Source organism: Vicugna pacos, chromosome 1 (genome assembly GCF_048564905.1).
Source record: "Vicugna pacos chromosome 1, VicPac4, whole genome shotgun sequence".
Lineage (NCBI taxonomy): Eukaryota > Metazoa > Chordata > Mammalia > Artiodactyla > Camelidae > Vicugna > Vicugna pacos.
Genome location: NC_132987.1, coordinates 12,070,268 through 12,097,392, shown reverse-complemented (window position 1 = coordinate 12,097,392; position 27,125 = coordinate 12,070,268). Strand labels below are relative to the sequence as shown.

The window sequence follows — 27,125 nt, the reverse complement described above, 5'->3', positions numbered from 1 at the left end:
CCCTGGAGACCAGCCCCCGCCCTCTCAGCCGAGCCCCCGCCCCTGGAGGCCAGCCCCCGCCCTCTCAGCCGAGCCCCCGCCCCTGGAGGCCAGCCCCCGCCCTCTCGGCCGAGCCCCCGCCCCTGGAGGCCAGCCCCCGCCCTCTCGGCCGAGCCCCCGCCCCTGGAGGCCAGCCCCCGCCCTCTCGGCCGAGCCCCCGCCCCTGGAGGCCAGCCCCCGCCCTCTCGGCCGAGCCCCCGCCCCTGGAGGCCAGCCCCCGCCCTCCGGCCCGCCGCAGAGGCGCGGCGCACGGAGGCGCCTGCTCAGTGCGCACGCGGCGCGGGGGGCGGCGACGGCCGCGGCGCTCGAGCATGGCGGCGGCGGCGCTGGGCAGCTCCTCCGGGTCCGCGTCTCCGGCCGTGGCCGAGCTGTGCCAGAACACACCGGAGACCTTCCTGGAGGCCTCCAAGCTGTTGCTCACCTACGCGGACAACATCCTCAGGTGCGGGCTGCGGCTGGGACGGGCGCCGCGCGGGGCGTAGCGCCCGCTCCGCCGGGGTTTGGGGCGCCTGGCCGGCGCCGGGGGCGGCGAGGCCGGGAGGGGCCCGGGCCTGGCTCTCGCTCAGGGGCCCAGAGGCCGGCCGGCCCCAGCCCCGCCCGAGGGGAGACAGTCTCTTTGCACCTGTGACCTGACACCTGCTGTCGGGGAGCCCGGGGCGAACTGAGTCCCGGGGCGGGGCGGGGCGGAGGAGGCGGGAAGGCGCGCCCCGGGGTCTGGCCTCGGGTCGCGTCGTTTACCCGTCTTAGGTGTCAGCACCGAAGCGGTAACAGCGTTTCATTCTCACGGCGTGAGTTTTACCCAGCGGCGTGCCTTAAATTGGCACATGCTTATCAAAAGTTAGTCATGGACAGAATATTTTCTTCCCAGCATTTTGTGAATATCTTAATACTAAACCATAATACTGCTGTAGTATTAGTGAGGATAACCTTGACTAAATGTAATTTGTTTCATTCTCTTGTGAGCACCAGTCCACTTCTAGATCTCTAAGGGACGGTAACAGATTTTGGGATACGGGAAGAAACTTTGATTATTCATTCTGAATCATTACTCCCCTCAGTTCTTAGATCAGATGGTGTGGTGTCTTGAGGGATGTGATGTGTCGGGGAGGGAAATGCATCGGGGTTAAAGGAGCACCAGGTGCCGGTGCTTTAGTGATGCTACCTCGTTTATCGGCTCACCATGATTTTATAGGTTCTCGGTCCCCCCTCAGCCCGTGGTGCACTTGCTCTTCTAAGTGGTGGATATATTGGCATGGAGTCTAAATGGAAAGCCTCCTCAGTTTCAAAGAAATAGATTTTCACGTGAGCCAATTTTAAGTGACATTAGTTACAAGTGCAGTGTTTTAAACAGCAGCAGTTATAACATTGTCCATATAGGTAACATTAATGATTTTATAAGTTAATTGAAGGCAAGATATATTGAGCCCTTGATATGCTGCAGATGCCACGAGGGTTGCAGTATGTGCACTGTACAAAGATGCACAATTGTGACCTGTGTGGGGGCTGTCTTCCTCTGTGACACCTTCTTCTCTACCTCATCTTCTCTACCCTGGAAGGTCTAACAGCTCTTCAGAGCACAAGGATGCCACAAGCCTCTGCATGAGTGAACTCAGGAGCAGAGAGCCCTTCAGCTGGGACCTGCCACCTGGAAAGCCACCAAGCTGTTTAAACCCCACTATTCAGAAAAGGGAGTTGACCTTGTAATAAGGGTTCACTTCTGCTTTCAATGCAGCAAAACCACAAATAATAACATTAAGATGTTTTGAGAAAGGAAATCTTTTGCATCATAATCATCATTATGATTGTTTACCAAACTCATCGAAGAAGCTGGGCATGCTGACATTTCATGTTACAATCTTTACTATGGCTTATGTTTCTCATCTTAAAAAGTTTTTATCAAAAAAGGGAACTAGGAGTGTAGAACTCATGTAAGTGGAGATAGTGTGGAAAACTACCCTTTTTAGTTCGTCTTAAGGAATAGTATTACTTCCTGCCCTCATGTTCTTACAGTTCAAACTCCTTCAGTCTTTGGGGGAGAGGGGTGACCCACCTTTTCTTATACTTCCAAGTCCAGTGACCTCTTAACAGAAAAGCCTCAGACCTCTTCTTGATCCTAGCCACACCACGTTACAGATATGCTAGTCTAACTTACCCGCGGGTAGAGAAAACCAAGGTTTTCTGTTTCTTTTGCTGTCTTAGAAAATCCATTAGTGTAAGAGATAAGGGACTGTGTAAGGGATGTTGTCTCCATATCCCTTGTTCCTGCCTCAGGGTCTGGCATAGCATAGTATTTTATAGGATGAGTGCTCAAATGAGAATTTAATTAGCAGGTTTTGTTTTGTTTTGTTTTAAACAGTGGTATTTGTCACTGTATGCAAGTGAAAATAATACTTTTGGTTAAGTTTTAAATTTCTGCTTCAGATAATGTTTACCCTGTTTTCCAATTAAGAGTCATAAAGTTGATGAAATCAGAGAATGAAATATACTGATTTGCCTGCACAGCATGCCATGGGTTTGAACCATTTTTTTCAGTTCACTAACTTCTAGATAAAGATGAGCTGTCCTCAACTTTTCAAAACCCTATAATAGTTTCATTGCTGTTCCACATGGGTCCCTTAGAAAATGTGCTCCTTTCATTCTTTAAAAAAACATATTTGATTTCCCACCAAGTTCCTTTGCAAACTGCATGCAGTTACTGGCTACACACTGCATTGGGTGTGTTTGGGAAGGGCCAGGAGGGGAGGGTGGTTTCTTCCTTCGAAGAAAAGAAATATGTTTGGGAGAAAGACATAGGTATGGAAAATAGCCACAGCATAAAATCTAGAGAACAATATCAAGACTATGCTTAAACACTTACATGTTTATGTAAAGAGATAGCAGGGGGACCTAAAGTGGAACAGTTCTGAGAACAAAAGTTTGATAAGAGAATGTATATTTGGCATGGCAAGAGAAAGTGATTGTAGTGATTGTAGTTGCTGGACCCAAAGAGAAACATAATGAGAATTTCATGTAAGAATAATGTTCGGAGATACAAGGCATGGTTTCATCTCTGAAGCCATTGCAGTTATAATAAGCATAACTGAAAATGGAGAGGCAAGAATTGGAGGTTCTTGATGACTGAATGCCAGGAGTACAGCTGGTAATGGGGGGACTCAAAATACTTGAAATAACTTCAGGTTTCTCATCTGCACTACTATTGATGCCTGGAGAAATTCACCGAGGTAGTTAACTGAGGATGAGTGAGTTTGTTCGCATCTTATATGGTGGAGGGTATGTAAGCTTTGGAATCAAACCAGTGGGTTTAAATCTTAATCAACCATCCTAAGAAGGCGATTATAGGCAATTTATGTGAAGTCTGAGATTCAGTTTCCTCCTTTTTAGAAGGAAAGGACAATACCTATATTATAAGGTTGTTGCAAAAGATTGAAATAAAGGACATGACACATACGTTATCTGTTGTTAACTCTTATTCAGTTTTTTATATTGAGCTAAATTACATGTTTCCCTTGTCAGCTACAGGGAAAGATAGAGTTAGAGCCAGAGATGGTTATCAACTGGTTCTAAAGGCAGGTAGTTGTTTTTGAAAGTTTTACGTGTAAGTCAGCATAACAGATTTTCAGAACTAGAAATAATTTTTTAAATGACCTACAAACCAACTTTTGTGATTAGTACTGAAAAGACAAGATTATAGGATGCACTTAGGTACTAAATTTCCATTGATGAGAACTCTGTGGGATTAGGCATTCTAAAAAGTAAGAGGGCTAGTGAATGATTAGATATACATAATTCTCAGCATTTTTTTTTAATTGAGGTATAGTCAGTTTACAATGTTGTGTCAATTTCTGGTGTACAGCACAATGCTTCAGTCATATATGAATATACATATATTTGTTTTCATATTATTTTTCACCATAAGCTACAAGATATCGAATATAGTTCCCTGTGCTATACAGTATGAACTTTTTATGACCATTTCTGAAATAGAAACATTTAAGTTTTTTTCTGTTGAAAGGAATGCTGTGCCTCAGTGGAAGGCTTATTGTTAACATATCTTAAAATTTTAGAAATATGGTAGATTATGACTTTTAAGGTGCAAAGCAAGACTTTTTCCTATTACTCAATTGTAGAAACAAAGACTAATTTTTCTATAAATAAAACCATTTGGTAGATACCTGTGGGTAGGACAACTATAAAGATACCAAAATATATTCAGAGTGATGGCTGAGTGAGGTATAGGAAGTTTTTGCTGCCCTTTCAAACCCCATTTATTCAGCAGCAGCATCCCACAGCCAGAAAAAGAAACCTCTTAATAATTGCTAACAAGCAAGATAACTACTAAAAGTTGCAGGGAAAAAAACCAACCAAAGTTTAAGAAATAGTTAATGGTCAGCAGAGATAGAAAAAGAGACATCAAAGAAAATATTTGAGAAAAGTCGCAGAGAAAATGAAGTTAATGGAAGAAAAGGATGAAGCAAGACTAAAGGCAATCCTCGGGGGTAGTTTGTTTATTTATTTATTTTTATAATGTTGTTGTTATTGGTTGTGGGGGAGGTACTTAGCCTCAGGGGTAGTTTAGACACTGCAGGAGAAGGAGAGTAGTGGTGAGTTCCAGGAGCCCAGCCACACTGCGATGAGGCTGTGGAGCCAGAGATTCAGGTCTGTATGCCCTTTCCCAAGGGCAGGAAATGGGAGCTGATGGACTTGGGGTCTTATGGCCCCATGGCCACGTTCTTGTCTAAGCCTTTGAGGCTGGGCTTTCACACCAGTCTGTGCTCCAGACTGTAGCTGGTCTGCTCAACATTGCTAAAAAGAGGAAGATAGGATTTGGATAACTGGACGTTACTGCCTTTGTTTGTTTATCTGTTTTCGATATGTGAGAATAAGTAAGAAAAACAGATAAATGATAATGTGAGCGCCATAGATGTTGTACAAAGTAGAAAATTACTTATTAGAAACTAAAGAGGAAAAATCTAAAGTATACAAAGTACATCAATAGTTACTTTGAAACATGTATCAAAATAAGCTCGGTCAGAACAACTGGTGTAAGTTTTATAAGAATTTTAAAAAGGAAAGAAAAATTAGAAAATTAAGCCCAGTTAAACACTGAGTACGTAGAAATCTGGAAGCTACTGGGGAAAAAATAGATTAAGATAACTCAGGCAGTTTTGCACCAGGATATATCATCCTGGTGGTACTGATAGGTTTATCAGGAATGTGTTGAATATCATGAAAAGATGCCTCATTTATCTGTTACTAGTTTTGATAAAAGTACAATTATTTTTTAATGTTTAAGTGGTGAGAAAGAGAGGCATGCTTACGATGCAGTGTGGCATAGAAGCCTGGGATGCTAAGTATGTCACTGTGCCCAGGACAGCTCCCCTACAACAAACGCCTGGTATGTCAGTATAGCCAAGGTTTAAAAAAACCTGATCTGATACACGGGATAGAAGTAAGGCATCTGTTTCTCCTTGTGTTTCCCAACTATCTGTAATTTTCAAGTGACCTGTGGTGGAAAAGAGTCTTTTTGTTTTTAATTTCCAACCATTTGTGGACCTATAACTTCTGTAAAATACAATGAAAATTTCATGGCAGTATCAAATTACTGTAATAATTTCTGAATCCTCTCAGTTTCTGCACCCCTTACAAATGAGTATCAAAGAGTTTGTAGATCAGCACCAATCCAGATATTTTAAGTAACACTATTTTAGAGCTTTTGTTTCTGAATATTCTATAATAAACTTGTATAATTTTTCAAATTAAGGAAAGAGGTTTAAAAAAGATTCATGTGGTATTTATGACAATTTGGGAACAGGAATTGCTTGATGGAAAACAAATGTGAAATTTGTTGAAACTTCCACAATTAAAAATCCTTTTTTTAGTTTTGTTTTTATATCACAGTATCCAGAGAACGTGTGTAAGTTTAGGATAACGATGGTTGTCATTTGTCCACCCCCTCATTCCATACATACCGTAGGCAGTTAATCTCAGCACTCCTTCTGTGGACCCATCTTTCTTAATATAGTGCTGATGGAAGCCACTAACATTTTAAGGGAGTGGATATCAGATGTGAAACCTACTTATGATCCTAAATTATGTTCAGAAGGTCTTTTGAGTATAATATTGTAATTATCTTTAACCTTTTATTTTCTTTCTGATTTATCAAGGTGATTAAAAATCTCAAATAAAAGGTTTTCAAGTGCTGGTCTGGTCCCATGTGTACTATTCAAAATCTTTATCTTGGTAAAAGAAATTCATATCTTCATTTTATTTTATTACCATATTTGCTGTGACAAAAATATATCTTGAGCAGAACTTGCAGTAAAAACAATGGTTGGTCTAGGGAAGACAGAAAAATCAAGTGACTATAAAGGTATACCTAGGTTCATGTTTTGTCAGAAGTGAAGTCTTTGAGGAACTTCGATTCATTTCTATATGGCTTCTTAGTTTCTTTTATTCATTCACTGCATAAATATTCATTAACCACCATCCACACATCAGGCACTGTTCTAGATCCCATCAGAACAAAAGAAGCAAATCCTTCTGCCCTGTCTGGAGCTAACATGGATTTTTTTATTAGCAACCTAAAAACTCGTAAAGGTCTCTAGCTCTAATAGCACAGAAATAAAATGTCACATGGCTTTCCCTTATGGCAGTGTTAATATTATCAGCTGTGAAATTAAACAGTGATGCTACAGTAAGTGTATACTGTGGTCAGATTCACAAAATCAGGCTGTATTTCCAGACTCTGCTTCCTCTTTCTTTAAAGGTGGGATCTGAACTCCCTTGTAGTATAGTCAGTATAAATTGTGAAAAGGAATGCAAAAACATTGCGAAAAATATAAATTGTTATATATAATCAAACTTTTTTTTTTAATCAGAAACCCTAATGATGAAAAATATAGATCTATCCGGATTGGAAATGCAACTTTTTCTACTAGACTTTTGCCTGTCAGAGGAGCTGTTGAATGTTTATTTGAAATGGGCTTTGAAGAGGTAAGTATGTTCAAGGGTTTCTTCTTCCCAGTTTATGTACAAACATTTGTTATAGTGTTAGTAGATAATCTCTAATTAAGGTAATGTATTTCTGTTTATTTTGGCAAACTATAGAACTAGTTATTTCTTCACTTACTAGACATTACAGATTAGTCACAGTAAATGTACTTTAAGATCACACTGAAATATAACAGCTCTACCACAGGGAGAATTCTTACAATCTCAGTCCTTTAGGATGTCAGACATGCAGTGCGACCCAAGGACTGAGTCGGTGGCTTTAGACTTTTAGCTAAAACCTGATCTGTGGGTGCACAGGAATTACTAGTGGGGTCCAACCATCTGTCTCCAGTAAGCAGTGAAACAAGTGAAAACAGAAAAGCTGAGTTTAGATGCCACACATAAGGCTTCTCTTCTGTGATGGAAGAATCTCAATGTTTTTATTTATTTATTTATTTTTGCTTGTTTGTTTGTTTTTAGATCAAGAGAAAAGTTTGATGTGTCCATCTTGTGACACAATGAAAGTAGCTAGCAAGATGAATGTTGTGTGTGTGTGTGTGTGTGTGTGTGTGTGTGTTTAACCATTTCTGGTTTTTGGAATACTGGGAGAAGTCGCACATGTCGCGGAGACCCAGCGGGCGTGGCTGTGACCACTGTCGAGGTGACATGCCTGGTTCCTGCAGGAGGTGTTTTCCCCCCACCTCTCTGCTTCCCTCCGCAGAGCGCGTTTCAGACTTTGGGGAGATGGTAGTGACTAGATGGATAGCAGTTCCCGTCTCATGTACAGCTTGCATTGTAATAGGTTAGCCAGACAGGAGATGTGGAAACAAAGGTGAGCACCGAGAAGGCATGGGAAGACGTATGTGGTGGCGGGCAGCTCCATGAGGACGAGTGGGCAGGGAAGGCCTCTGAGGGAGTGACATTTGAGCTGGGAGCTGAGTGACAGGCACTTCAGGCACCCGAAGCCCTCTGTCAGGTGAGAGTCCTTCAGCAGGAAGACTGGCATGTGCAGGAGACTTCTAGCAGGCGTAGCTTAGGCTCAGAAGGTAGCCACTTGCGGGCAGAGGCCTGGGCACGGGGTTGTAAGAACTGTGATAAAGACTGGACTTTATTACAAGTGAGCTGGGAAGCCACTGAAAGGTTATAAGCGGGGAAGGATTTTTTAAAGATTACTTTAGCTGTTGTAAAGAAAATGTTCTGGATGTTGTGAATGAGGGCAAGGGTGAAGCAGGGAGACCAGCTGGAAAGCTGCTTTACTGGTCTGCGTGAGAAGTGGCAGAGGCTTGTGCGGGTTCCGTGAGGGCTTTGTGTCTGTGCTGTCGCCTGTGTGCCAGCCCCCGGGGTAGAGCCAGTGCCTTTAGGCATCCCGTGAGTAATGGTTAACTTCAAGACTGACAGCAGTGGAGATGGGGAAGTAGAGGGGTCCAGGATTTTTTCTGAAGCAGAGTCTGTGGGCCTTTCTGATAAATTCAGTGTGGAGTACAAGGGAAAGGAAGGAATTGGATACTGGTAGAGTGGATGGGAGTACCATTCATTGAAAAATCTTGGAGAGTAGCTGGTATCAGTGGAGAAAAAAACTACGTATTTTTTGGATAATTATAACTAATACACTATTAAATATTCAAGAAGAGGTGGCAAGTAGAGAGTTGCATTTATGAGTCTATAATTCAAAAGGAGAGGTTAGAATGGAGGTATAAATTATGGTGTCATCTGCTTGTGGTTACAGACATCTGAACATAAAGAATTTAAAACTATAGACGGGGAAAATTGAGACCGTTACTGACTGTGTTCAAGAGAATGCAGATTTTTGAGAGTCAAATGACAGGAAAATTAAGTGAATGACAGCTGGAGACTACTGATTTCTTTGTTGAAGTGTCACAGATTCGGTGGAATCAGATTTGTCTTTAATTCAACAAATATTTGAGTGCCAGGAGGGGTGACCAACCATTCTAGTTTGCCTAGGGCTGTCCTGGTTTTAGCGCTGAAAGTCCCACACTGCAGAAACCCCGTCAATCCCAGGCAGACTTGAAGGTTGGTCACCAGTGCCAGGTAATAAGCCAAACTGAGACTTGCAGTAGTATGCGAAACAAATGGAATTTTAGAAAAGATTATCATGTTTTAAGACTATTTATACTGAAAATTTCTGGCTGGCTTTGAACTTTACACTTCAGGACATGTATGAAGTAAATGTTTTTTCAATGTTAGCTTTTGGAGCTGAAACTGAGCTCCATCACCAGAAAGAAACTTGGTGGCCTTTGAGATGAAGTTGGAATCTAAGAACTATCCTGAAATTTTTGGTTGTATGTTAAAATCCTGGACACTTTTGGGCTTGCTTGTCCCTGAGGCTGCATTCTTTTTTATGAAAATTGTGAGAAGGAGGTTGGAAAGACTGGGATTCAGACGGATTTGTGGCCCGTCAGGCCAGCTTGGTGGAGTGGTTCTCACGGGGAGCTGTACCCCCCGCAGTGGGGATGGGGCATTGGAGGAGGCTGGTTTCGGTTGTCTTGGTGACTGGAAGAGATTACCAGCATTTAGTGGTCAGGCGCTGGGTTGACTCATGTCTGGCAATGAGAATTATCTCAGCAAGAATGTGTTGAGAAACATAGATTTGTTCAATGCAAGAATCCTCACTGATTTCTTAAAATGTTGTTGGGTCTAGTGGATTAAGCCTGTAGTTTTGCCCTTTTATGAAAATTAAGTGCTGTTGATTAAACATTTTTGGTAGACACTTTGGCCACGATCATATTTTTTTTAGGACTGGTCCTGGAAAGGTGGAAGGGGAGGGAGCAAGACAGGAGCAGCGTCTGTCTCCAGGGCCCCTCTGAGATCCACATACCTGTCCTGCTCGTCTTCCATCTCTGTCCGCGTGTCACTCAGCATCCTCAGTGCTGCTCCACGAACAGTGTGAGATCAGAGTCCTGCATATTTGGTTTTAAACCAGTCTGGCTTCTCTTCCCAGATCCCATCGTGCATATGAGGTGGTTCCTTTCTAATGTCGGAAAATTCACTGTGTTCCAGTTTGTGCCAGTCATGTATATAATCATCACAACTGTGGAAATATTTTTTGCTCAACCATTCCAGCTCTTTGTAGGAGCTTGTGGGCTTTGAGCTCTGTTCAGTCTCAGGTGGAGTCAGCATAGTGATGTAGGCCATGCACTTGAAATCCTTGCTCTGACAGTTATTCTGTAGCATCAGGCATGTGATTGAACTTCTCTGAGCCTTTGTATTTTCATATGAAAAGTGGGGATACACCTGATATCTGCCTTTCACGGTAGTTGTGAGAATTCTTGCAATAATATATGTAAAATGCTTAGCACGGTACCTAGAACACATAAAAACAACAAATGGTAGGTTGTTTTTTTTTTTACAGCTATTTTGGATAATATGTTGAGATGGCTGGCCTCTTCCAGCTTTTTAAAATGGATTCACTTAGAATCGATTTTCAAGTCATTGTGAGTAATGTCTTGGTCAGTGGATTCCTGTGGGTCTACCATCACCAGGGAAATAAGATCCTTCTCTCTCAGTTGTGGAGTTTAATTCGAGCACTCCCGGTCTGCAAGTTGGTCTGCTGCACATTGTAACAACTTTTATCTCATTTGCAGTTGGTGGAATTACTGGTTTACCACTGTTGCTTCGCATCACCTTTAAACTTGGTTGAATGTCTTTTCATTTCCCTTTTTTGTTGTTTTGTAATTTGCTGACTATTTTACATTTTGAGCTTTGTTGTAATGTTTATTGTATCTCAAAGCACTCTGATTATATTATGCAAATTCATTAAATGAATCTCTTCTTAAAGAATTGGACTTTCATTGTTTGGTTGTTTTGTTCGGACCACCTTTGTATTACTAAGAATAATCCATTGTTTTGAATTGACCATCAGAGTGTACTTTTTGTTATCTTGGAAGAATTAGTGGACCCCATACAGATTCTAATCATGTAGCTATTCTTAAAGACTTGGGTTCAGAAGATTCAAAAGTTGTTATATGACTTCTTACTGGTTTTATGTGACCAATGATCATTTCATTTGGTTTAGTATCGTTATTTCATAGGGAATTTCATAGAGAATAATAGTTTCATATACTATTGCAGGAAAATGGGAATGTGCATTTTTGCAGTTCTTAGGAGGCTTTCTGGCTTACTACAGTGTTCCCAAAAGATAAAATATTTTTCTGAATGTCTTTTGAACCAATAAAATAGGCTAAACATTTTATGCCAACCAGGGGACATATTTTCTTAATTTTGGTATACCTTTCCCTGTGTTAAAAAAAAAAAAGTGCCATAATGGTAAGAAAACAAGAATGTTCAAATATGATGTATTCTATAGTATTGGCTCCATTTTATATACACTGTATAAAATGACTATCAGTATAAAGCAGAGGTTGAAATTTTTCCTAATTTTATAAATTCCAGGGAGAAACACATCTTATCTTTCCTAAGAAAGCTTCAGTGGAACAGCTGCAAAAAATTCGTGACCTGATTGCCATAGAGAGAAGTAGCAGATTGGATGGTTCGAATAAGAGCCACAAAGTGGAATTACCTCAGCAGCTTGCAGCCAGTACCCAGCTTCCTACAACACAGTCTTCAAATCTTAATGCGTTAACCCAGCACTCAGGGAACAGTGGAGGGCAGTCATCAAATCCACCATCTGCTCCAATGGTAATGTTAAAATTAAACCTCTTTGACCGCTCCTTTCAAAGTATTGAAATAGCAGAAGCTTTGAAATATGTTATGATTTATTCCTGAATTTATGTCCCAGTCATTCTTGATTCTTACAGTTCTAATACATTCACATTTCATTAGCTCTTTTAAAAATTGTAAAATTTATAATGACTAATACATTCACATTTCATTAGCTCTTTTAAAAATTGTAAAATTTATAATGAAAGTGGGGAAATGGCTGTCTTTTATTTGTATTTTCAAATCTTAACCTTGTGGTTTACTGTTCCTGAAGCAGCCTAGATTTTCTTTGATTTATCATTTGTTAATATACCTGTTGCCTTGGCACTTAAATCAGTTACACAAATTAGCATATGTCTTTAACCTAAAAAAAGTAATGGACTTGCTAGACAGGGATATGGCCATGAAATAGGATTTTCTATATTGCTTTAACACTTCTTATCTAAGCTTTACCTACTGCCATTCAGCATGAGAAATATTAATTCCAACAATCTAGCCATTATCAGCACAATAATCAGTTCAATAAAATGTCACCTTCTTTAGGCTTCAGATAAATAATCATTAATTTACTGATAGTGGTGCTAGCAAATTAGTGAAGTTCAGTGATTGGCATACACATGTATACTTCTGAAGAACTGAAATCAAATTTCTACTGTCTTACAGGCATTCTTAGTATACCTAAATGATCTCATTTAGTGGGAAATTATCCTGTGTACAAAAATCCCTTTCAATAAAGGTCCTTAAGTATTCTGCTCCTAAATTTTCACTGTTAGAAGAATTTTCATGATTTTTCTGTAGTAATTTTATCAATAACCAGCTTACACTCAGATCCTCTTTTTAATTTTAGTAAAACACCTTGTCCCTGCCCTCCATACAGTGGAGCTTTATATAGAGTCAGTTGTTAAATCTACCTTTAATTTTCGCCAGCTGAATACTTCTAGAGCCTTTAGCCTCATCTCCCTGGTAGTTGTTCCTTAGTGTAGATTGGGAAGGCCCTAGGCTTGTCTTTAAAAAAAAATAAAGAATAAAGGTGGTAGGGGCCGGCAGGGGAAGAGACAGAGTTACTGTCCTTTTATTTTGTTAGTGTTCTGGCTCAGGAACTCCATTCACATTTTCAAATCTTCTTTAACTTCTTTCTTTTTTTAAAAACTTCTTAACCTTGCAGTTCAGATATAGTTTGAGGTCTTTAAAATTCTGTCCAGAAAGCATCTAGACACTGAAATAAATGTCATTCTATTGTCAAAACAGATTTAGAGTTTAGAAGAAAATAAGCTGTCTTTCTCAAACACATACGCTCTTAGGAGGCTAGTGTATATTAGCTCTTATTTCTCTAGTGTCTAGGGCAAAGTCTCTTTTACTGTGTTCCTTAAGGGAGTTAGGAGAAATTACATTTTTATAGCCAACTCCTGGTTCCATGGATCACTGAAATACACATTTTAAAAAGTGTTTTGTTATTTAAGCTTCTATCACTGTTAATTGCCATACTACAGAATTTGACAGTTACGTTCTCCTATCTTTCGCATTTTGAGTGGGGATACTAATTGAAAGTTAAAATGCACCAAAGTCAAGCGGCAGAAGAGAGATAACAAAAGATTTAACTGCATATAAACTAGACAAATCCTGAGCACTGATGAACTTGATAACTAATATAATATTACTTTGGTTAAAACTATATCAAGTAAAATTTTGAAATACAAGACAAGATTAATAGTTACTGATGTTGAAGTTTGCCAGTACGTTTTTCCCTTAAGATATAAGGTACTGGAATGAATGGTGATGTATTAGAAACTTATTTTGTTCCTTTTTCTGGATATTTTGTGTAAATAGAATTATATGCTATGTAATCTTTTGCTTCTGCCTTCTTTTACTTTTTGTATGTTTTGGAAGTTTATCCATATTGTAGAATGTATCAATATTTTGTTTCTTTTTATTGCTTAATAGTATTCCATGATGGGCATTTGGGTTTCCCATATTTGTCTGTTACGAACAATGCTGCTGTGAATATCCACATATCAGGTTCTGTGTAGACAGATGTCTTCATTTCTCTTGGGTAGATTCCTGAGAGTGAAACCACTGGATTATACAGCAAGTTTATGTTTAATGTTTTAAGAAATTGCAAGCTGTTTTCCAGAGCTGTTGGCACCATTTTACATTCTTACCAGCAGAGTGTGAAGGTGCCAATTTCTTAATATCCTCACTGATACTTGTCATTGTCTTTTTTAGTATAGCCATTTTAGTCGGTATTAAGTAATATCTCATTGTGGCTTTAACTTGCATTTCCCTAATGATTCAACTGACTCTTAAATTTGCTGGTTATACATGCTGAGTATTTAGTGTTCCTGTATGAATTGCCTTCCTTATAACCCTGTATGTATTTCATATCCTTTGCCTTCCGAAAGCAGGTTCAAAACAGCAAGGCAGTCTTCAAAGACATAGTCTCAGAATGTCAGAAGCATTATGTTTACAATTTTGCAACCTTGTCTAGGTTGAAAACGTGATTCTGAAGTATGATTTACTTAAAATAAGCATTTGGCAGTTATTACACAACTGGTCTAAATGTATGCTTTTCTCTGACATGTGACTCCTATAGAATATGTATGAAATTATTGCCTCTTGTGTATATGGGTATATAAGTATTTATTTAAAATAAGTATTTGAGATTATTTCCTTGAAATCATAAAAATAACAGTATTAGGTAATGATAAGTAATAAAATGAGTTAGTTAACTTTTAAACTAATCTCATAGGACAACTTCTTATTCTGGATCTATATGCAATCTTTATAAGAGAAAGTCTCCTATTTGGACATAATATTTAAATGTTCAATTTCTTGTTTGTGAATTTTTTTTTAATTTATTTATTTTATTATTTTTTAAATGGAGGTACTGGGGATTGAACCCAGGACCTTGTGCATGCTAAGCATATGCTTTGCCGCTGAGCTATACCCACCCCCCGGCCCATGAACCATTTTTAAAGGTAAAATATACCTGCATACCTTTCAATAAGAAATTAAAATAATGATGCATCTTTAAATTGACATTCTTAATAGCCATTAAAAATGATGATATGGTGTATTTTGAAATGAAGAGAATTATGTGAGGAAAAAGGTAAGAATTCCAATATTAAACAACATATGTTGTGTGTATAATGTTTTAATTTTTCTTACCAAGAATTCTCATGCATAAATATGGTCATTTTTAAAGGTCTGGAAAGCTATACACAGATATCTTAGCCATAATTTCCCCTGAGTACTGAAGTTACAGTGGTTTCACATTATTTATGCCATTCAGTATTTCCTGAAATTTTTTTGCAACATTTATTAATGTTATAAACAGAAAAAATGAGTTTGTGTAAGAAATTAGTTTATTAAAGTCACAAGTTGATTAAAACTATTATTAAAAATTTATTTAACAGAACTTTTGTTCAAAAACCAGTTCTATAAACAGCAGGATCCTATTGTATATAGCACAGGGAATTATATTCAGTACCTTGTAATAACCTATGATGAAAAAGAATATGGAAAGGAATATATATGTGTGTGTGTTTGTGTATAAATGAATATGCTTTACCCCAGGAATTAACACAATGTTGTAAATTGACTATACTTCAATTAAAAAGCAAACAAACAAAAAACAGGTTCTGAACTTAAAAGCCACAGAAGTAAAGGAATGTAAGAAGATAGAAAGAGGGCAAGTGGACTTGGGAAGTCTTGTCCTTTACTAAAGAAGTGAATTTGCTCATCCAGCTTCCACTAGTTCTATCACATGATTTGACAAAAATACACATTGTATTTTTTTCTTACAGTCTTAAATATCTCACAGTAGAAACCTAATAATTGGACTCCAAGTATGATTAATGAAGAAAAAAATCTTTTTGATCTGAAACAGACCGATTTCACATATTAAACACCCATTCGTACTCCGTATAACTTTAGCTCTTAAGCAGTTCAGTGTTGCCTTATGTGTGTAGTTACCCAGCTCCTCTAGTTGCCAGACAATCAGCAAACTTCTATTCCTTTGACTTAGTTTTTTTTGGAGTAGTGCCAGTGAATATGTAAAGAAATAAGGCAAGAACCAAGCTTTATTGTTCAAGACCATTTAAGTGCCATTAAAAACCACAATGAATGAGGTAATTGCCAGAGTAAAAAAGTATTAAATTGAAAGTAAAAATTCTTTGGATGAGTTCTTACTCTCTCAGGAAATCAAAATCTGCATTAAAAAAAAATACTGTAAGTGTCTCATCTTTATAGGAATTCTTTCAAATAAAAATGGAGACATTCTGTTTTTTTGTGTTCCTGTAGCGATACTGGTAAAAAGCAGTTGTGAATACCCTGCGTTCTCATCTCAGGTCTGCGCCAAGTTTCAGTCATCTGTTGCTTGCCCCCATCCCTTCTGTTGGTGAAGCAAATGTGTCTGCGCCTAGTAAAGGCCGTTCCCTCCTCTGTGCCTGTGTCCCTTCTCATCTGTTCACCATGGAACCGCATGTGAACTGTGCGGTCTCGACCGGTCTCTTTCCTTGGAGTGTCTTGCTTTGGGCCAGTTTTGGTCTAAGGGTGGACCATTGTTATCAGAATAACCTGGACGTGCAGATTCCTAGACAAACCCCAAACTGGCTTAACCAGAAAGGGAGAGGGGGAAACTGGGAAACCTGCATTTTTCACAGGCAGATCAATGTTCAGGAACCTTTGCTGTAAGCTCTTAGAAACAGGCCAGCACACGAATGTCCCCAAATCCTGCATGTCCTACGTTCTCCCTTCCTCTTCACAGCAGATTTCTGAAAGAGTCCCCTGTGCTCATCCCTGCATCTTTACCCCTCATATCCTTGCCTAGCAGGACTCCATACTTTAATTGTGTGCCCCATCATATTCCTGAGCATGTCCTCTCAATGTACATTTACTTGTTTATGAATTAGATACATATGCAGCTATGCCAGTGTATTAAATACGTTATAGAACAATGTAAAGAGGAGCTAGAAAGTAAGTAATAGTTTTAATTTTAAGAATGTATTAACACTATCATTTTATGAATGTAGATGTAAATCTGTTTTTTAAATACTCTTGATAATTTTGAAATTGTGGGCACACTTTGTCAGGTCTCAGTAGTTGTTTTTTTTTTTTTACATTAAAATGTAGCTTTTGAAGGGACTCATGCTAAAAAAAAAGTAGATGTGTTAACCCCTGCCATTCTCTTCTGGTAAGCAGTCTGCAGTGTGCTTACATCATTGCCTTTGTAAGCCTCAATGCCTTTGTAAGCTTTTTTAAGCCAGGTTGAAGGTTAATTTAGTTAAAACTCCATAATATAGTCTGTAAGTCCACTAAACCGGGCACATGTGAACTGCGGAAGTTTGTGACATGATGAGAGTAGACGTAGGAGTGAGCCTGCCACTGTGAACCCCCTGCTTTGTGGTACTTTCTTCCCTCAGGACCACTCCTGTAGCCTGAGAGGGAGCCACTGTTGATCCAGATATTAAATATTATTTTTTTTGTGTGTTGACCCAGTTGCTCTTATCAAAAATCTGTGGGCGGCGGAGGGTATAGCTCAGTGGTAAAGCACATGCCTAGCATGCATGAGGTCCTGGGTTCAATCCCCACTACCTCCATGAAGGGAAGAAAGAAACCTAATTACCCCCCACCACCACCACCAACAACAAAAATCTGTGGATCATTTCTATGTATTTTTCTACTTTTCTAACTGCCCTCTGACTCCACAGTGCAATCACCAAGACTTGTTTCTGCTTCCTACTTTTTTTGTGTGTGTCCGTTCACTTTTCTGCCACCACTGTCACCACGCTAGTTCAAGCCACCGCTCCCCCAGAGTTCTGCAGTTGTCCCCCGTTGTGCCTTCTGATGCCTGCTCTCTCTACATGGCAGCCTGAGTGACACCGCAAACACCCCCTGGCTTAGCTCTCTGATCGCTTCCCATTCCAAAGGGGAGACGCAGCAGACCTGTCACTGCTTCCCAGCTTGGCTCCATGCTCCGCTTTCTCCCTCATCACATGCCCCTCGGTTCTCTGTGCTCTAGACACCCTGACTTTCTCTCTGACCTTTTACAGCGTGTTAAGCGTGTTCCCCGGTACACACGACCCAGCTACCTACGTGTTGTTCCTCTGGCAGGAATGGTCTTTTCCCTTCCCTGGTCACTAGCTTCTCATCCTTCATATTTTACTGTAAATATCATTTCTACAAGGAATTCTAGTTTTAGAGCCCCTGGTGTGCAGTTACACTACCCTCTGCTCTGTAACTCTCACCACATGTATGAATAAACTGTCTCACTTACCATCATGTCCCCGGTACCTAAAAATAATAAAGGCTCATTAAATAATGGAGTAAACTGACAGTGTAGTGTTGTTTGTTTCTGTATCATGGACTACTTATTCTGTGAGGATAATGTCCTTGTTTGTTTTGGTCTCCATTATTTTTCCAATATTTAATGCATATGCACACGCACACATTTACACACAAACATTGTTGACTTAATGTGATGATTCTGCTATTATTCATTTAACGCCTGTCCCCCCCCCTTAGGCTATAAAGTGATTTTATCTATTCTGTGCACCCATCCTCAGTGCTTAATACAGTGCTTGGTGTAAAAGTATTTGGTAATGGTTTTTATTTTTAATCCATTCCTGCTTACTGTAATTACTAACATATTTGAACTTATTTCTGACATTCTATTTTATTTTCTGTGTCCTTTGTTTTCTTTTTCTTTTTCTATTTTTGTTTTGTTTAGATTGATCAAGTTTTCTTCCACTGTTTTCCCTCTAAAGGTTAGGAAGTTAAGTGTCCTCTTTTTAGTCTTCTAATTATTGACTTTAAATTCTTAATGCAAATATTAACTTTATATTTTTCTATCAACATCTTACAAGAAGACAGGAACCTCAGAATGGGTTTACCCTTCTACTCCCTTCCCTGCCACCTTTCTTAGGTGATTTTGCTTTTCAGTTATTATTGTTTATTTATAAAAATCAGAATTTAAGTTTTACTAATTTGTTTAGTTTTTACTTAACTCACCCCTGCTTCTTTTTTCCCAGGATCTACTCCTTGGTGTCCTATGTATTTATATTGGATATATTATATTTTGTGGGGACAGAAACTTCTCTAATAATTTATTTAGATAGGATTTGGGAGTTGTATATTTTCTGCACTGTTACATATGAGAAAATGTGTTTATATTAACCATTCTTTGTAATTACTTTGCCTGGGTATGAATCATACGTTCTCATTTTCCCTCAGTATTTCAGAGATTTTTGCTTCGTTGTTTCCCATAAGATGTCTGATACCATTGAAAGCTTTTAGGATTTTGTTTTTATCCTTTCTGTTGTGAAATGTCACTATTATATATCTAGTTTAGTTTGGGGGATTTTTTTTTCTCCATTCATACTGCCTCTTTCTATGACTCTCAGAAATTTTCCATTATGTGGGAAGTTTTTCCCTTCCATTTTTTTTTTTCTACTTTCTAGACTTCCTGTTAGCTGGACTTGGGCAGTTACAGGTTTATGTTCAGTGGCTATTTGTTCTTTTGCACTGCAGTCTCAGAAAATGTCTTGGCTCAGTCTTCTAATTGATTGATCACTTAGCTTTGTTTGTTCTGCTCTTTGAGACCATCTGTGCTTTCTTCTTTATTTCAGCGTTTAAATTTTTAACTTCCAAGACCCGTAGTTTTCTTTCTCTGAATACAGTATACTCTTGAATTTCTAAAGGTAGCCTTTTTTCAGTCTTCTTCTGTACTTGCTGCCATTGCTACAGGGTTTGTTCTTCTGCTGTTGATTTCAGTGCATCTTCTCAACAACGTGGGTTGTTGCAGACTCGGGAATTTGCGAGTTCCTGCTCGCCTGTCTGTGAACAGTGCCTCTGGTTCTAGCAACTGCGAGGGCAGGACTCGGCGCAAGGCGGGCTGTGCCACGCAGCACCTGTTCTGCGCTGGGACACTCCTCTTTCCTTTTGAGAATCTGAGCATCCTCCCTCACTGCTCAGAGACACACTTTTTTGTTGACAAGGAGTGATGGAGGGTGGGAGCCAGAATGTCCGGCTGTTCCCCGTGCAGAGCCCAGCAGTCGTCTCAGTGCTTACTGCAAGGCCCCTTCCTGCTCGGTGGATGCTGCAGCTCCTCTCTCCTTGGGATTATTTTGAGAACTTTTTTTTAGTTTTTATACCTTCTCTCTCTAGAGAGCATATTGGCATGGTTTCTTCCTTTAGACCATTTTTATCTGCCTTTCCTCTTTTGGGAATTTCTCAAAATTCCTGATCCCCTAAGAGTAGTCCTTCTTAGCTAATGCTGTATAAAGTCTTTTAAAAAGTGTTATTTACAGGGACTTGAAGGGGAAAGGGCTGCCAGATGCGTTGTTCAGAGTGCTATTTTGATCCAGGTTTGTGGTCAAGAATTCAGTATGTCCCTATTTAAATATATCCTCAATAACATAATATGTTCAGATGAAATATAGATATATTTTAGACTGTGACATATATATGGCTGTCTCCTAATAATAGTTTTGCAAAGGTTTTGAGTATAATTATTATATTTCAATGAATCCATACATTCTTCTTTATCTATGAAATCATAGAACCAGTGTTTTTTCACTGTGTTATTTTTATAGCATATGGAATAAAGCTTATTTCACTATTTTCTTTCTATTAGGTTACTGGTGATTCAGTCATTCTAAAAGTTCTTCGGTCCAACATTCAGCATGTACTGGTCTATGAGAACCCTGCTCTCCAGGAGAAAGCACTGGCTTGTATTCCAGTCCAAGAACTAAAAAGGAGATCACAAGAAAAGTTATCTAGAGCTAGAAAATTGGATCAAGGTAGTGGCTTTACGTAACCATTCATTGCTCAATACACATCATTGCTAAGTAAACCCTGAAATGATGGTGCCTTTTGCTGTATCGGAATTATAAATATGTCAATATTTACCTAGTTCTATTTGGATTTTTAAGAAGTACAACAATAGTATAATTTTTTATTGCATATACCTCATGCACACATCTGTTAAAATTTTTTATTTTTTTTGACTCCAATATGTATTTGCAGTTTGATCATTGGCATGTGATTTTTTAATAGGTAACAGTAGAACTTTAGTCTGTGGAATATAGGATGACATTGTTAGTGAATTTTAATGTGAATCTGAGAAAAGCCATATCCAAAATTAATTCATATGATTAGACCATGAACTGTGGACAGAGACTGATACTGATTAAGAGTGTGGACATTGAAGCCGGCTGCCTGGGTGTAAATTCAGCTCTACCACTCGTTGTGCGTCACTGAGCAAGTCATTTAATCTCTATGCCTCAGTTTCTTTATTTGAAAATAGGAATGATAATTTTAAGAAATAAATGAAATAGTCCATGTAAGTGGCTTCAGAGCAATGCCTGCCACATTCATCAGCCAGTAATTACTGTCATCATTAGTGGGCTTGGACTTTAAGTTGTTCAATTTTTCCAACTTCAGCATTTCTACTTTGAGTTTTTATATCATTGGTTTTTATCCATTAAGTCATTTCTTAATACAGTATTTTCTAGGGGGTTCTGTATTTTTTTTTATAGTTGCCGTAGTTTGCAGTACACATTTTTAACTAATCTGTGTTCACCTTCAAAAATATTATCCTGCTCCACGTGTAGAGTAGATACCTTGTAACAGAACTGTCCCACTTCCCTCCATCCCTCATTTGTTTCACTTACCCACGTGCTGGGGTCACCCAGGGCACTGCTGCTGTTACTGTTTAAGTCATTACTTTTAGACTAAGTAAGAATAACAAAAATAACAGGTCTTATTCGTTTCTTCTCTGATGCCCTTCCTGTCTGCAGGTCCAAGTTCATGGGTTTTCTTCTTCCTGAAGAACTTCTTTTACTGTTTCTTTCAGGGCAGGACTACTAGAGGTGAAGTTCCTCTGTTTATCTTTTTCTGAGAAAGTGTTTTCTCCTCCTTCACTGTTGGAGGATAATATCCCTGGGATGGAGAATTCTGGGTTGGTGGGTCTTTCCTTTCAATGACACTTTGAATATTTGACTTCACTCTGTTGCCTACATTGTTTATGACGGGAAGTCCACTGAATCTCTGTCTTTGTTCTTCTTTAGGCTTCCCCCACCTCTGCCCCTCACGCCCAGCTTCCTTCAGGATTTTCCCTTTGTGTTTCGTTTTCTGCAGGATATGATGTGCCTGGTGTAGCTTTTCCATAGTTATCCAGGTTGATGTTTTCTGAGCGTCCCAGGTCTGTGGTTTGTGTCTCATTAATATTGGAAAATTCTCTGTTGTTATTACTTCAGATGCTTTTCCTCCTCCTTTCTCTCTTTCTTTTCCTTCTGGTATTCTAAAACAGGGGTATCCTGTGTTTATCTCTGCCTCAGTTTCCCACAGTTCTTAGATGTTCTGGTCCATTTTTTGAGTTCTCCCACGGTCGTTGGATGCTCTAGGTGTTTGTTTTCTCTTTGATTTTCAGTTTGGGAAGTTTCTGTTGACCTGTCTTCATGCTCACTGACTCTGTGTCTGGTCTACTGAGGAGCCCATGAGAGGCGCTCTTCATTTCTGTCTCAGGATTTTTGATTTATAATGTTTCCTTTAGATATTTTTTAGAGTTTCCGTCCCTCTGCTTACATTTTCTGTCTATTCTTATACATTGTCTGCCTTTCTCATTATAGCCCCTAACATACTAATCATAGTTATTTTAAATTCCCTAATTCCAAAATTTGTGCCATTTATGAGTGGTTCTGATGCTTGCTTTATCTCTTCAAACTTTTTTCTTGCCTTCAAGTTTTTTCCTGCCTTTTAGCGTGCCTTGTAATTTTTTGTTACAAGTTGTATATGATGTATTGGGTAATAGGAACTGAGATGAACAGGCCTTTTATGTAAGGTTTAAATGTCTGTTTAACTAGGAATTGGACACAATTAATTAAATTGTGTTAATGTTTGCTGTGTCAGGGGCTTTGAATTCTGGTGTTTTTCAGGTCCGCTTGTATGTGGATATTGTCACTAAATACATACTATAGTGCTATGTGGTCCAAGGTTGGTTGAATCCACTAATGTGGAACCATTGAGGGCCAACTGTAAAGTTATACACGGATTTTCCACTGTATGGGGGATCAGCACCCCTAGCCCTTGAGCTGTTCAAGGGTGAACTGTATATCCTTTCACATCAAAAATAAGAGTAGTATAATGGAGTTTCACTGTAAGCAGAGGAGAAAGAACACATCAGGTTGTTTGTATGGTGTTATGAAAATTAGTGAAAGATTGGGCTTTTTTTTAAAGTTCATGAAGGATAAGTTGAATTTATGACCTGGGACGCTAAAGGACATGTTAAGTCAGGGATCAGGGATTTTCTTCCAGATGTGGTGGACAGTGTGCATGGAGTTAGAAAAGTGCAGGCCTTTTATGGGTAACAGTGAGTAATACAGACCGGCTGCATGTGGGGTAGGGAGCGAGGGATCAGGTAGGCCGAGACAGTATTTTGGTTGACGTTGAATTTCAGGCAGAGCAATGCATACTGAATTTCTTTTTATATTTTCAATATTTTAAAAAAGAATTAGAGGTAAAATGAAACAAAGGATACTTGTGATGAGATTTTGAAGTAGAAAATAAGAACCAAGAAATCTGAAGGATGAACATATCTTGGTCATAAGGCTGATGTTATCGTGTTGGTGGGATTGACCATAGAGCAGAAATGTTATATAATCTGCTCATTTGCTAGGACAAATGTTCTTGATTACTTAATTCAGCAGGGTTAACCACTGAAGCTTTTGGCAAGTGCGCTCAAGGAAGATTAATGCAGAGCAATAACTTGTGAGATGAACAGCATCAAGAGAGTACAGGGAGAAAAGAGTTCAAACACAATAGTAATAGAATTTACGTAAGAGAGATAAGAAGGTGAACCAGGTGTTGTGACTACAAGGGAGGAGATGGATGTGAGAGCTGGGGTGACAGAGTGTATGGAATTTGCAGATGATGGTTATACAGTTCGTAGGACATGGGGTTATGTACGTATAAGGAATGTGGCAAAGAGTACTGCCTAGTTTGGAATTCAGGCAACTAGCAAATGAGAGGCATCAACAGGAACAGGCGTTGAGGGGAAGTGAAGTGTCTGCTTTACGACACCTGCTGGGCATCGTTTTGTCTCCAAAGTGAACGTGGGGGCCTGGAGCTTCACTAAGAGGTCAGACCTTGAAATATAGTTTAGGGTGATAGGTAAAGCCATGCAAGGAAGTGAGAGTGCCACGATCGAAAAGACGAGGGGGAGGGGAAGTATTGCAGAGGTTCTAGAAAGCAAGATGGCACTGGCCACATGTGGGTATTTGCATTTGAAATAATTTAAATTAAATAACACTAAAAGTTGAGTTCTTCAGTTGCATTCAGTACCTTTCAAGAACTCAGTAACCACAAGTGATTAGTGGCAACCCTAGTGGATGGTGCGGATGTGAGTTACTTCCATTATTACTGGAAGTCCTATTGGATGGTGCTGTTGTTGAAAACAGTAAGATGCTGAAAGAGTAAGAGTACTAAGTGAAGGAAATTTAACCCTGTGGTGAAATAAGCAGTGTGGTAGGCATAGTGAGTGTATCAGTTAGAGTTACGTTGGGCTGTGAGTAATAATGACTTGACCCCAATGGGTTAGAATTTATTTTCTCATGTAAGAAATTATTGAGGTAGGCAGTCTGGTGCTAGTGGTAAGCTCTAAGACATTATCAGAGGCCTAGGTTTGTGTCTTTCGACTCTAGCATACATGGTCCATCCTCTGGGTAACCTCACAGTCCAGGATGGCTGCTAGAGCTCCAGCTATTACATCTGCAGACCAAGCATCAGAAAGAAGAAAGGGAGAAAACAAAAGTTCACCTCTACGATGAGCCTGTTCCCCTGAATCAGCCTGCTTTGCCGTCTCACATGAAGCCTAGTCCTTGGGCCTCACTTAGCTGCAAGGGAGGCTGGAACCTGTAGTCTTGTAGCTGGCACACTGCCATCCCAAATAAATTGGAATTCTGGTAAATAAAGAAGTGACGAGCAGATACTGTGTGGCAACAAGCCGTCTCTGCCCCAGTGGTTCTCTGGCACTGAGATGATGATGATGACAGGGCCTCTCCTGTCCAGGCTGGTGGGTTTCTTTCTTCATGCAGCGGCATCCTTTTTCCTCCCCAGACAAATTTTTTTCTGGGTTTCTGAGTGAGGAAAAGTATTCTGATTTGAAGCAGAAATTGGGACCATAGAGCCCTGCCCCCCAGCAGCACCTCCAGAGGTAGTTCAGGCTCAGAGAAGCATGATTTGATGGTTCTGGCCTGGAAGACTGAAGGTTTGTCATGTTTAATTGTTCCAAACACAGATGAAACATCCTTTTGGAAGAGAAAGAACCCTGTCATTTTGGAAAAATGATAACGAAATACATTTTGGCTGACTAGATTTTTATGGAGACCTGGGAGGCAGAATATTGAGTCTTAAGGATTTTAAGGATGGGCCTCCCTCTTCTGATGTTTTTACCAGTTTTCTTCTTACTCCCTCTATTTGTGCCAATGTCTGTGGTTTTCATAGGATGAAGTTAAGGCTTAAACTTCTTAATTTTATTTTTGTCATTGAAAAGTTACCAGAAATCTATTTATATTTATATGGTATTTTTGAAGATGCTAAATTTATTAATTTGAAGTCTTGATGATAATTTACAAATATGCTCTACACGCTTTAAATATTATCTTCACAGAATTTAGCATCTAAGTCAGACTTTCCTTTCACCCCCGTATCTCGGAGCTTTCTGAGCTCTTATCCTGTACAGCCAGGACCCCGCTGTAATTTCTCTGAGCCGTAATTAAGCACCTTGTGTAGCCCAGGTACACTGACCGTCAGGTGGGCCTCCCTCTCTGCGTGACAGGCCTGCTTCAGCTGGGCAGCGGCTGCCGTATCCCCGGGGTGCACGTGCGTGGAAGCCAAAGTGTGCTGTCTCCCTTCCCCTCCTCTCCCATCTTGGTCATGACTACTTGGTGAACAGCAGTGAGTCTAAGTATATCCTTCATTCTCGTATTTACTGAGCACCTGCTGTGTAGCAAGCACAACTCCAGTTCTTGGAGATTCAGCAGCAAACAAAACAGAGTCCTTGCAGATGGGACAGCCAAAAAGAGCTACTCACATATGGCAGGTAGTGAGAAGGCTGGGACGACAAGTCGGCAACAGCACAGAGAGCGGTTAGGAAGGGCGCTGTTTGCTGAGGCTCGTCAGGAAAGGCTTCTCTTGAGAGCAGTGATTTCCTTCTGGTGGAGGCACTGGCAACTGCACAGGCTGCCTGAGTGGGAGTGAGCTGGGCGTGTTTAAAGGTGGCAAGGAGGGCGTGAAGGCTGTGGCGGAAGGAACACGACAAAAGGAGGTCAGAGGGGCAAAAGGGATGTATTAGTTTCCTTTGGCTGCTGTAACAAGTTATCACAAACTTGGTTCCTTAGAACAACAGAAATTTATTCTCTCATGGTTCTGGAAGCCAGAAGTCCATAGTCGGTATCACTGGGCCAAAATCAAGGTGTCGGCAGGACACGCTCCCTGGAGGCCCTGAGGGAGAACTTTTTCCCTGGCCCTGCCAGCTTCTGGCGGCCACCTGCAGTCTTTAGCGGGTTGCTGCTCTCTGCACTGTTCAAGACCAGCATCTTCAAGTCTCCTCCTCCACCTTGGCATCTACCTCTGTTTGAGATCTCCCACTGCTTCCCTCCTCAAAGGATACATGTGACTGCATTTAGGGCCCGCCCAGGTAATCCCAGATAATCCCTCCTGTCTCAAACCCATCTCAGAATCCTTAATTTCCTCGGATCTGCAAAGACTTTTTTGTTTTGTTTTGTTTTTGCCATATGTGGTACATTCAGAGACTGTAAGGGTTGGAATGTGGATATCTTTCAGGGGGCCATTTTTCAGCCTGCCCCAGGGGCCAGCTGAGAGAACAAGAGAAGAGACTTTGGGTTGTATTCTGAGTGAGACAGAAACCCACTGGAGGGTTTCAAATGACATAACCCCCTTGCGTTTTTAAGATCACTCTGCTGTAGGGACTGAGTGGAGAAGGCGGTAGTGCTGTATTTCTAAAAGTTCATTTTCAGTCTAACATTTATGAATATCTCTTTGTTGGTAAGTTTCTTGTTATGCAGGGAAGCGAAACTCTTCCTGCCAGTCAGTTCTGCTCCCCCTCTTGCTTAGTGACAGCTGTTATCACATGATGTGTTCCTTTTCATATCTTTTCCTCTGTATTTACACCCATAGATAGTATCTATAAAAATAAATAAGTTGCATGGGTTTACAGAGAATTTATCACCTCCTGTATATTCAGCTCCTTGGTGCTTTTCACTGATTGTGTCTTGGAAGTCATCCCCTGTCCCTGTGCTGTACGGTGTGCATTCGCTGTTTATACAGATCTCCACTGACGGACGTCCAGGTTGTTTACCACTCTTCTCTCTTCTGAAAGCTGCTGCAGTGAAGATTCTTGT

At 40.0% G+C, this 27,125-nt stretch overlaps 1 protein-coding gene across 3 annotated transcripts in view; it reads left to right on the top strand.

Moving 5' to 3' along the window:
- Nucleotides 1-285: 285 nt before the first annotated feature.
- The window catches only part of NGLY1 (N-glycanase 1), a 49,388-nt gene continuing 22,548 nt past the window's right edge, over nt 286-27,125 (top strand). Inside the window, exons 1-4 of one of the 3 annotated variants that reach the window (XM_072951288.1) lie at nt 286-481; nt 6,918-7,032; nt 11,440-11,685; nt 20,339-20,504. In XM_072951288.1, coding sequence (XP_072807389.1) covers nt 351-481; nt 6,918-7,032; nt 11,440-11,685; nt 20,339-20,504 — 658 coding nt within the window. In that variant the 5' untranslated portion in view covers nt 286-350. The remainder of the gene's footprint in view (nt 482-6,917; nt 7,033-11,439; nt 11,686-20,338; nt 20,505-27,125) is intronic. The other 2 variants (XM_072951212.1, XM_072951198.1) reach the window with 2 other exon arrangements.